This window comes from Balaenoptera musculus, chromosome 14 (genome assembly GCF_009873245.2).
Source record: "Balaenoptera musculus isolate JJ_BM4_2016_0621 chromosome 14, mBalMus1.pri.v3, whole genome shotgun sequence".
NCBI classification, from domain to species: domain Eukaryota; kingdom Metazoa; phylum Chordata; class Mammalia; order Artiodactyla; family Balaenopteridae; genus Balaenoptera; species Balaenoptera musculus.
The window spans coordinates 40,403,231-40,415,539 of record NC_045798.1 but is presented as its reverse complement, the minus strand read 5'-3'; the positions used below and the strand labels follow the sequence as shown (position 1 = coordinate 40,415,539).

Genomic DNA, 12,309 nt, shown 5'->3' with positions numbered 1-12,309 from the left:
CACTCTGCCCAGACCCACCAGCTGCCTTTTCAAGAGGTGTTTCTGAAAATGCAGAAGACTCTTGGTGTTTGAAATGTTTCCATGACATCGGAGTACTTTAGACAGCTCTTTTTCCCCACAGAGCTTATAGCCAAGGCGAGCAGCAGAGGGTTTTGGGGGTGGAAAAAAACAGCCACTGTGACCCCCAGCTAGTTCTCCTGCCCTGCCCCCTCCCTGCCCTCCCCCGTGTGAGGGTGTCACTGCCTGGGAGACAGGTGCTTAAGACTTCCTGCCTCAACCCGCTGCACACCCCGCCAAAGCCACGCTGCTGTTTCCACGTCTTCTTTCAGTACAAGTGATGAAGATGAACCAGGGCTGAGATTCGATTTCCCACAGGCCCTGGGTATCAGCATCCAGAGATCTGCATTCACTCAGCTCTGTAGGGCAAGCTGTGCCTGTAGGTGCCAGCCCGGAGCTCTGCCTGCTGGTTTGAAAACATAGGGAGAACCTGCTATGTATCTGGCCCTGCTAAATACTTGAGCTCCAAAGATGAATAAAATATGGTGCTTGCTCCACAGGACATCACAGTGTAGGAACTAGGAGGGTGTAACTCTATATTTACAAAATTCAGACATGGACTAGAGAGCCAACTCTTTTATTTAATTATCTCTTATTTTTAACTCCCTAGTGTTTTCTTTTAGAGTCACCCTTTGGGGTGACTCCGATGATGGCATTTGGGATACCATGTCAGGCCCTGGGAGATGTTTTGGGATGGAAAGGGGCCCCTCACATCCTGCCATAGGAGCAATAACTTCTGCTGCTGAAGTTGAAGCCGAAAGGGGATCCAGTGAGGTAGAATAATGGAGTATGTACAGGGTATGTGTTTTCCGGAGAAAGAAGAGACAGCAAGCAGACAGCCCAAGAGAAGGACAGGAAATCTCCAGTCTTGTTTGTAGCGTGTGTATTTTTTTTTTTTACAGCTAGCTGCCTGTAAACCCTTGTCTCACAAACCTACAACTTCCGAATGACCGGAATGTGACTCTTCTTGTGGCCGTTGTCACAACCCTCCTCTCCTCCTGCCTCTTTCTGTGATACTGCTCCTCTGAAAACCATCAGAAAAACAGAAATGATGCTGGGAGATAACCCAAGGGCAGGGCAGGGCTGTTGAGCTAACATTGGTTTCCCTGGCTATCATGTCACCAACTGGAGATTTGTGGCAGTGCTTCCTGATCCTGGTACTTTATAGCTGCCGGGAGCCATAACAGATAAAAACAATGGATGCCCGGACCATACCCTCAGAGATTCTAGCCAGGATGTTTCACTATTTGGATGTGTATCCAGGGTTAAGAACCAGAGCAGGCCATCCAACGCTTTAAGAAAACATTCCTTCTTATATTTGAATTAAAAGTTTCATTCCTAACCTCCAACTAAATCAGCTGCCTGCGTGGCATGAGTTTTGACAGAAGAGGGTATGGAAGGTGGGCTTAGGACCGCGCAGAGGCACTTGTAGACAGGCGCCGGGAGATGGGACAGGCTTCCAGAGATGAAGATGGGAGAGAGCCAAGCACAGGTGTGGCCTGCATCATCCCAAACAGCATCAACTGCAAATTGGTCCAGGTAGTTTTCAGACACAGGGTGGATGGCATGGGTCATTCTGTGGGCTAGCTTCCTGGAAGTTTACCTATTCTTCTGTGTAGTTAATTTTGTGATTTAGCTCACAAATAGATTTAGCTCACATTCAACAGCTGACGTTTAGGCTGCAGCCTATTTGTAATTTAGACTCTGCTTTGTTTAGCTGACAAATACTCTCTGTAGATTAGGTGAATATGATAATCATTAGTGGCAGGACTGACCCTCCAAGAGGGGCACGGACCCCCAGAGGCCATCACAGGGGAGACCCAGCCCTCCTGCCAAAACCTGAGGCATTTCAGGAGATTCTCACTCTCCCCCTGACAAGTTGGATCTAGGCAGAAGGAGACCATTCAGTGCAGATAATTTGCTTTTAGGCAAATCTCACTATTTCCAAGTAGAATGGGTGAAAATGGATGTTGTTTTCTCAGTGCCGGGGAAGCTTTCTTCACGAGTCTGCTGTTTCTTTTTCAGTGTGGTGCTCCTGGCATTTGCATCTCACCCCACAGGTAAACATCCTTTTGTTTGTTTGTTTGTTTATCTTACATTGCCCATTCGACCCCGGTTATATCTCTGAGGGAAATTTTGTAAGAGAATGTAGCTGCCTTCCAGGGTGTCAAACTTAAGGGTTAGGAATGGCCCACATACTTGAAACTGTTCTTAGTATCCCGTTATGGATTTATTGCCCATGAATTTAACCTTTTTCCATCTTTTATTGTTGATGTTTTCATCTGGTGCAATCTCAGATGTATAGGCAGGTTTATTATCTGCCAAATAAACTAGTGCTTGCTTTGTCCTTTTCTAAAATTCTCCCTTCAAGCATCCAGAATTGCTCTTCAATCCTAGGGCTAAAGATTTGGTGGAGAAGTTCAAATTGCCCCTATTTCTCAGTGACATCCTTTTATATATTTTTATCATATATTGTCATCCAGTTTTCATAATTCCAGATTAAAGAAGTCATTTTAAAACTTACCTTCACCCATATATACACTGATATGTATAAAATAGATAACTAATAAGAACCTGCTGTATAAAAAATAAATAAATAAAATTAAATTTAAAAATAAACAAAAAGCTTACCTTTACCCTGTTGCTGCCTCAATTACCCTAGAGTTGTTTTCCAAATTCAGGAATTTTCCGTAATACTCTGTTTCATTGTGTTTTTTTACTTTGAAAGTTTTTGAAGTTGATGCAAAGATAAAGCAAAAATATCTGTGTGCAGCACGGCTGAAAATACACATTTTATTGGTCACACTCCTTAAACTAATGTTTATTGACCTTTGCTATGCATGAGGCATTACCCAAGCCCTCAGGGTCTCAGTCTCTTATCCGGAAATTAAGAAAGGTGGACTGGATTATTTCTGAAGCCCCTTCTAGCTTCCTGCTGTGCCCCAAACAGCAACCCCTTTCTGTTTGTGTTTTTAGCTGCTTCAGACTGTTTGAACTAATATCCTCAGGGAACTGCTGATGGTGACTCGGGTCATGTTTCTAGATTGGATATGACATAACCGAACCGCTGTCTCATTAGCATAATTTGAATTATTTTTTCTCCATGAGTGCTTCTACACTTGCCCATACTGAAGCACATCCACTGTTTTCTGCGCACTCCCATAGCCTGGAAACCTACCCTTTGTAAAATTACAAGTCATATGAAACCCTGGTGTTGACCCTAAACACCTACCTGTACCGCTGAGTGTCCACCTCCAAATCCCGCCTCTCAGCATTCCTTCGTGCAGCCAGAGGGTTGCCACCCAACAGGTATTTCAGAGCCTACTAAGTGTCTTCTGCCTTTCAAACAGGTTTTTAATCAAAGACCTTTGGAGAGTTATGCTTGCTGGTGCTTCTTGGTTTGCATGTTCATTTTCTCCCTGAGTGATTTCTAGTGGATTTGGGTGAATGATATTCACTTAAAGAAGTCGCTCTGCCTTTCCCTAAGAGGTTATGCTAGTTCATTTGTTACACTCACGCTTATCAGAGCTGGAAGGAACCTTAGTGATTATCCAAGGTGCCACCACATTTTACAAATGAGGAAATTGAAACCCAGAGGAGTTAAGTGATGTGACCAAGATGATGCTGAGGAGGTGGGCAGCAGAGGGAGACTGGAGTTTAGCTGAAGCTTCCCTGCGAGGGGGTGCCCCACGGCCGTAGGGGTCAGGAGTCCTGTGGGCCTCAGTAGCCATCGTAGCAGGGCTCAGGCAAAGGCCCCAGGGAAGGTAGGTGTGAGGCTACCTACGAACTGGCGGCAGCCTTCCAGAAGAAGCCGGAGATGTTCATCTATACCAACACCAAGTTGGGTATCAAATCCATGAACATCCCAGGGAAACACTGTGGAACCACACCTACTTTTACGTGAATTAAGTAACAAAGACAATTGTGGTCTTTATAAACAGTGCAGTTGTTTATACTGAAGTTGTGTCATGCACAACCTTGTGCAGCTCTAAGCAGTGGCCCATTGTTTCAAAAAGCACACAGGTTTGCTCGAGTAGGTAATTAAGGCAGATGGATATGAAGGTAGGAATTTGGTGTGTGAGATTATGGAAGCTGAGAATCTAGAAGACCCCCTGGGGATCAGTTTTTCCCAGCTTTATAAAGCCAGGTCAGTTGCCCTAAACCCTTTGATGGGTCCTGGTGATGTCTTCTCATAGGAGCATAAGGTTGATTACAAAATTTAAGCAAATAAAACAGCTGAGGAAAATCTCTTTCCTCCGGAAGTATTCAAGGACTGCTCTGATTGGGCAGCTTCAATTCCTGCCAATTTGTTAGCTTTCTCATTGGACCCGTGGGTGGTCCAGCCCATTTTTAAGATAGAACAGCACTTCGTTCTTTCCCACTTGCTTATTATACTTTCCATCTGGAATGTCCACTTCGAGGCCTGGGTGTGGGTCAGGGAGAGCAGCTTCCTGATTCTCCCACACCTGCACCAATTAAGACACAGTAAGAGTCAGGACCCATGGGTGCAGCCTTTTTTTTTTTTTTTTTTAAAGGCTCTGTTAATTTCTGATGTTTTAAAACAAGGCTTTATTCTTTTTGGTTTCTTCTTACCTCTTCTTTTTTTACTTGTATCTTCATTATTTAGTAGTACTTTCAAAACATTTTAAAATTGAGATATGATTTACACATAGGAAATGCACATATCTTAAATGCACAGCTTGATCAATTTTGACAAATGTATATGCCCATGTAACTCACACCTCTATCAAGATATAGAAAACTTCTGTCACTCCAGAAAGTTTCCTCACGTCCCTTCTTAGTCACTCCCTCTCACCGACCACCAAAAGCCCCTATTGATCTGATTTCTGTTACCATACATAAGTTCTGTCTATTCTAGAGCCTCATATAAATGGAAACACACAGGAAGTATTCTTTTGTGTCTAGCTCTTTCATTCAGCATAGCATTTAGAGATTCATCCAGATTGTTGGGTGTCTCACTAGTCTATTCTCTTTTATTGCTGACTAGTGTGCCAGTGTATGAACCTTTTGTTTATCCATTCACCTGTTGATGCTCACCTGGGATGTTTCCAGTTTTGGGCTGTTATGAATAAAGCTGCCATCAAGATTCTCATACAGTGCTTTTTGTGGACTTATGTTTTAATGTCTCTTGGATAAATATCTAGGAGTAGAATTTCTGGGTCTTACAGTAGATATATGTTTAACTTTTAAAGAAAGTGCCAGTTTTCTAAAGCATTTGTACCATTTTACCCTCCCACCCAACAATGCGTTAGAATTCCGGTTTCTCCATGTCTTCACCAACATTTGGTGTTGTCTGTCTTACGTTAGCTATTCTACTAGGTGGGTGATGGTCTCTCAGTAGTGCTTTTGACTGAGCCGCCCTTCTCACTCACTCCCGAGTGACTAGAAAGATAGGCTTTCTTGCAATGCAGGTGGTGTGGCTTTGGGTCACCACCTTTGGGGTGCATTGGGATGTAGTGGTAGGTAGGGACCAGGTAGATAGTTCTCCATGTCCTAGGTGCAGACCCTGACACTTTTCCTATTTCAGGCACTGGGTTTGCTTCCTTTTTTTTTTTTTTAATTAATTAATTATTTATTTATTTATTTTTGGCTGTGTTGGGTCTTCGTTTCTGTGCGAGGGCGTTCTCCAGTTGCGGCAAGCGGGGGCCACTCTTCATCGCGGTGCGCGGGCCTCTCACTATCGCGGCCTCTCTTGTTGCGGATCACAGGCTCCAGATGCACAGGCTCAGTAGTTGTGGCTCACGGGCCTAGCTGCTCCGCGGCATGTGGGATCTTCCCAGACCAGGGCTCGAACCCGTGTCCCCTGCATCGGCAGGCAGATTCTCAACCACTGCGCCACCAGGGAAGCCCCTGGGTTTGCTTCTTGGTGGGTGGGATCTAGTTCTCCTTCTAATCTTTCAAAGTCACAGTTCATGCAGAAGCTCCAAGAATCTTAGAAACTTGCACCCCCAGGACTGCCTTAAGTAATAGTAGAGAAAACAAATTCTTCCTCTGTTTGAAAGTTTGCATTTCATCTTTGTATGGGGTCCCTCTGCTGTGGCATTTTCAAGAGAGAAAATTTCAAGGAACCAGAAGGGCAGGAAGACTTTCGGGGATCTGACCAGAAATGACCTTGTTATGTGATGTGTCTGCTGCTCGTATTGAGATAAAGCAAGCAGTACTGACTACATCCTGGAACTGACCTTCCACTTTTCCACTGATTCACTAAAATGTGGTGAGAGGAAATTTTCTTGATGGTCAAGTATCCATTGTTCTTGATGTGGTAAAATTGTGCCACACTTCTCACCGTGGCGATTTCATGCTCCATTATCTTCAGAGAGATGGGACTCACTCCCTCACTCAGAGAGTCAGCAGAATTTTAACTGTGGAGCACAGGGATGAAGGCTTAACTCAGACTTCTGTGCGTAAGCTGCATGTTGATGCCACAAAGCATGTTTACAGCGCTTGAACCGCTTACTCTGTGCTTAAAGTGTGCGTTCTGCGCTAGGTGGTGCAGAAGTGTTGTCTTTTGAGCATCTTTACACAGTTTTTAGCTCCTGGGTCTAGTTCTCATGTGGTTGGGGCTAGCTAGCCACGTACTGCAACATTTTCGGGACTATTTTTGTAGCACAATCATTAACCTTTGCTGTTTAGAGGTTGGTGTGCACCCTCTCTGTTGAAGTAAAAGATGAGGCCGGCTGCAGGCATCAGGGGGAAGCACCGGGGGCCAATTTGAGATTGAGGACCAGCAGAGCCAAGTGGAAAGTGTTTGGAACATTCTCTCCAGGGAAAGCAAGAGGGGTTGAAGTCTTCCAGATACTCTTGGCTCAGGAGTGCTTGTTATTTGTCAGAGATGGTCCTAACACAGTGGATACAAGGGCTGAGTATAATAGAATCCTTGCTCGCAAGGACTCAATGGCTCTGGAAGGAGAGACAGTCATTGAGTCAACTACATGAGAAATGTGTGGAGGTTTCAGAAATGGCTCAAAGAGAAGAGCGAGCTATTCTCTCTCTTGCTCTCAGTGATTTACAGGATCAATTTTTAGGATTTGAGTGAGGGTTATTATGTAACTGGTCAATTCCCTATGATGGTGATTTTTTTCTTTATCTTCCTTCCTCCCAGTCTACCTCTGCCCACTGCACTGCCCTTCAGACCCCTCCGTAGCCTGGGCCGCACTGGGAGTCCAGTTCACCTCCCCTGAATCTTGAGGTCCTGCGTTTAATTTATTCTTCTCTGCCCAGCCCTCCTGGTCACACTGACTGCGCTGCAGTTTCTCTCACGCTGAGAGGGCGGTTGGGAAAGAGCCAAGAACCAACAGCTGCCAAAGAGACAGAGCAAATCCTCCACGAACGTGCCTTCACCCACCTTACAGGGGGCTGGGGCCACCTGCTAGGACCTGGGTGCTCAGGGTGTCCTCAGCTGTCACTTCTGTGGGAAAAGGGGCTACAGGAGCAGTGGAGCTCCTCATGCACTGGATGTCTGGGCCTGATGTCAGTTACAAAGTCCCTCCACCAGTATAGGTTCCTAGGAAATGACAGAGGTGTTCAGTGGAGCCGTAGCAGAAAGAGAACAAAAACTCTTAGCCTTTTGTTGGGCTGCACGAAAACCAGATCCTAGGGGACCTCTCCTCTTAGTTAAATACACATACATATGTACAAACCAAATCAAACAAAATAACAATAGTTATGGTAGAAAAAAGCAACCGTCCAGAGAAGTGGAATTCAGACCTTTCCTTCCCAGTCGATGGTTGAATCATTTGAGATCATTTAGGTACGAGGAAGTGTAGCGATGCGTTGTGTCTTTTGTTCTGAAACTCTTGATTAGTAAGTGTAGTGATGAAGGATGTTCCACTGCCCCTGACGTGCTGTGAGTACTCAGGAAAATCAACCTTTCTTGCTCCAGCCCATCCAGAACTGAGAGACAGACCGAGGCCCAGGGGTCTGGAAGGTCTGGCGCCTCCAGAATCTCAGAAATTCCAGATTTGGAAGGATTAGGCTATCTGCTGTGGAAATGCTTAATTCCTTTTCTCTGGACATTTTTGGAAGGCTTTCTGCTTTTTTAATCTCCTGACTTCTTGTTTGTGACCAAGTTCAAATTCCAGAGAGGGAAGCAGCCAATATGTGTGATTATTTCCTCTTGCACCAAGTGGAACTAAAAGAATGAACTTACTTCACTAGAAATAAATGTACCCTTTGGACCTTAAACTAAAATGAGTATGCACGGGTGGTTGGCCCCTTCTCTGTTTGCGCGGTAATTAAACACAAAGATGAGAAAAGATGTCAGAGGCGTGCATTCACGATCCTTTTTTAGATATAAGGCAGAAAAGAATAGAAGAATCTTAAAAAAAGATTCTTTTTGTCCTACGCTCTGGGCCCGGGATGGCTGCCTGGTGAAGAGGAGAGATCTTAGGACTTGAAGTCACCGGGGTCCACACTCTGGCTCAACAGTTAGAGAGCTGTGCAAACGTGAACAAATCACTTCTCTGAGCTGCAGTTTAAATGGGGATAACAAAGCTTCACAGAGTTGTTACAAGGATTGAAAGAGACAACGTTCGGGAAGCTTTTCACACAGGGCCTTGCACAGGGCAGGCTTTCACTAAATGGGTGTTATTATCATCACACTATTATTGTAAGAAGACAATGCCAATGACACAGAAACCCTCGAATGCCGGAGTGAATTCACTGCTGGGCAGCTCAACGCTCAGAGGGCTGATGTAATTAAGATCCTTGCCTTGCGTTTCCGGGCAGCCGGGGGCAGGGGGCTTTCGGGCTGTGTGTCTCACCCTTGCTGTTTCCCTCAGGTGATCTCCTCAGCGTCCTGGACTTTCCGTTCCTGTATTTCTACAGATTCCATGGCAGCTGCTGTGCCAGGTAATCTTAACTCGGAAAACCCCTCGCACTGTGGATTTGTATGTTTCTGTACTAGCAGCTGTGTCTTCGTGAAGCCCAGGGTCACTGTCTGTTATCTGAATGAGCGTAGAAGAAAGTGGTGTCTGGTGCAGGTGAGGAAGTTGCCCCGTCGGCCATCAGAGGGTTATTACGAACATTCTCAGGTGCTCAGGGCTGGCCTGGGACCTGCGAGGACCACTGTCCTGAAGAATTTTCTCGGCCAGGGCAGTGGTTTTCAGACTTGCAGAAGAGAGAGAATTCTCCCACTTTTTTTTTTTCCCCACAAGCAATTCTTAAACAGAACTTCAGTATATAAAAATGATGACACTGGCTCAGTTCAAGGGAAGATTTGGGTACAGAATCACACCCTGTCAGCATCTACCTTGATTTCTCTCTTGTTCCTAAAGGGCAGCCTCCAAAAACTTTTGACTGAACCCTAAGACTCTGAGAGACAGATTTTGAAACCAATGACTAGGAATTGTCTAGACCACAAGGTGATCGTTAATATTTGGCCTTGGGAAGTATCAGAGATGTGGACCAATTAGATGGATACATTTAGATACACAGAGGTTCATCCCCATCCTACCCCCACCCCTTTCCTGCCATGACCCCCACTTCGCTTGACTGTATTGTGCTGAGGAATGGAAAGGCTGCTGTGGACAGTCTCAAAGCATGGATTCTGATATGGTCGAAAGACCACACTTGGGTTGAATTTCAGCCTTGCTGTTTGCTAATTTGTGTCTTTGGGCAAGTTATCCTAGTTCTCCCAAACCTTAGTTTAGTTTTCTCATCTGTAAAATGGAAAGATAATACCAATACAGGGTGACTGTATGTATTAAATAAGGTACATAAAGCTCGAAGCATCTTGCCCGGCTCAGCAAATGATGGGCATTATTATTATCTGTTGATAAAATGTCAACAGACCAGAAGCAACTGCTACATAAAAGCCAGACCACCTACTTCCACCCAAAAGAGAGTGTACCTTGTGAAGCAGTGATTCTTCACAGAGAGTTAAAGAGCTGATATGCAGCTGGGTGCTGTTTCTGATGGGGGTGTGTTAGGACAGAAAAAATCAGTATTATAGAGTTTGCATCTGCATTTGAGCCTCAGAGTGATTTTTTTTTTTTTTTTTAATCATTCTCAGAAAAGTTTCAGGAAAACACTGACAGAATTTGTCTTCTCAGTTCCTATCCATTTGGTCAGGCCTTGTCACTTGCCCATTAGCTAGGATTGTGTGGCAGGAGTGTCAGTGCCACGCTGGTGCCTGCCGACTTGTTTCCCTTTGGGCCTGCTTCTTTGGCCGCATGGGTGGCCAGGGTGCCAAGGGGGCCACCAGGTTTGGTTATTTGGAGCAGAACATCACAGTTCATAGCCCGTTGGTGATGGCTTTGTGGGGTGACCTGGTTTTTTTTTTTTCTTGGCCGCGCTGCACGGCATGCAGGATCTTAGTTCCCTGACCAGGGATCGAACTCATGCCTCCTGCAGTGGAGGTGCAGAGTGTTAACCACTGGACCGGCAGGGAAGTCCCTGTAGGGTGACCTTCTGCCTCCATTTCTGCCCCTTTTAATCTGCAAGTTTTTCTAATTCAACATGAAAACTCAGGTGTTTTGTTTTTTTTTTTAATTTGAAAGATTTGGAAATCTTTATCTGAATTGGTTTAACTCTCTATTACATTCTACCTCTGGCTTACCCTCTTTGAAGAACGTGGCGCTTTTCCCCACATCATCTCATGACTCCCCCATGACCGTATCTCAGACTAAGAGCTGTCGCCTTCAGAGGTCCTGGGGGAACTCAGGAGGGGTCGTGGAGGCCTGAGGGGTCAGTGGTAGCCGTGGCCTGGAGACCCCATGAATAGGGCGCCCCAGGCTCCTTCACTCCTGGGGTCTGCCCAGTGCTCTTAAGACCTGCCTCCACAGCAAGGGGTAGACAAGCTGGAAGCAGAAGACACAGATGAGGGAGATGAGGGAGGGACCCATGAGTCATTTAGAAATGATTCACCGACATGCAAGTCAGGTGATGGGAAAGAGTCATGGACGCTTTCAGGAGCGTGTTGGTCACAAGCCAGGGGTCGCTCAGTCCTAGCAGAGTCTGTGCTGAGGGCAAGGGTCAACGTGGAACTGTGCCCTCCTCTGGCCGGGGATGGAGAGGACAGGAGAAGCCCAAAGGGGACTGAGGTATGGGGGATGGGACAGGCACCTGTTGGGGATGCAGGGGGTGGACACCACCAAGAGGAGCCCTGGAGGGCCGGCTGCCTCACTGTCCTCTACCAGCCTTGCGACCTTGGGCACCCGGAGCATCTCACTCCGTCTCTCTGGCCGAGAGCACATTTCCACGTTGAGGTCTGCAGGGCCGTGGAGAGCTTCGGAAGAGCCAGGAAACCTGGACTCGAATTACGCCTGTGACCCAGTTTGCTTGTTAATAAAGTGAGACTTGGGGCTGGGGAACCTTTCTGTTCTGAAAATCTCTGATTTCCATAAGATAGGATGAAGAACACTATGCTTATTCCTGCTTTAAGGCCACAGAACTGAGCCTGGGCCAAGAAAAAAAGGGAAAAAAATGGGGATTTGGTCAAGGTTACGAGGGTCGGTGAGCACAGCCAGGAATAGAATCCAGGATCACTTGATTTCCAGCTTCCTGCTTCCCCACAGGGGCTCCTTGTGAGAGTGACTCAACGCCTTAATCAGCGCGGCCCAGGCTCCCATGACTGCAAGTGCAGACCTCTGCAAACTTTGTGGGTAGTTAGGCCAAACAGGCTGAAATATATAGAGAGGAAACCTAATCCCTGTCCCTGGTCCTGCCCCAAGAATGTGGCTGTGACCTAATCGAATCTAATGAAATGAAGGCGCACATTTCTGTGAAATTTGGCCTTAGGTGCGTTTAGTCAATTCAACCTGCTTCCAAGTACACCTGCCAAACATTTATGTAATACCTGCTATGATCAGGGCACCTTGTTTGGCTCTGTCGGGGAAATATGGAGAAGCCCAACATTGGACCCCTCCCTCTCAGGGCTCATGATCTGGGTGGGAGCCATACCCCAGCACCTATAATAGAGGTCAGACGGCAGTGTGGTATCCGACACCCTGGAGCTACAAAGGAGGAGGTATGTAGAGCTCCAAACCTCTGGATAGTCCCCAAGATGCTGTCCAGCCTCAGGCTCCCTTGGGAGGTGAGGGCTCTTTCAGACATTATTCCCAAAGTATAGCGTCTGTGTAGGTCACTCTGCTTTGGGGGACTTCTATTATGCAGCCCTCCCCTTTAGGTTCTTACCTTGAACCAAGGGGCCAGTCCAGACCCTCTGACTTCATACGGTGAGTGTTTCTTTGGAAGTCTTTTCCTAACAGTTTGTTCTGCTTGAAAAAAAAG

General features: G+C 46.2%; 1 protein-coding gene across 6 annotated transcripts in view; it reads left to right on the top strand.

Moving 5' to 3' along the window:
- TMEM241 (transmembrane protein 241) overlaps window positions 1–12,309 on the top strand; it is a 106,662-nt gene that overhangs the window by 52,312 nt on the left and 42,041 nt on the right. For all 6 annotated transcript variants that reach the window (XR_005016209.1, XR_005016208.1, XM_036823368.1 and 3 more), the window contains exons 11-12: window positions 2,083–2,117; window positions 8,859–8,928. Coding sequence is in view for 4 of the 6 variants with exons in the window: in XM_036823368.1 (XP_036679263.1) it covers window positions 2,083–2,117; window positions 8,859–8,928 (105 nt within the window). In the remaining 2 variants the exon portion in view is untranslated. The remainder of the gene's footprint in view (window positions 1–2,082; window positions 2,118–8,858; window positions 8,929–12,309) is intronic.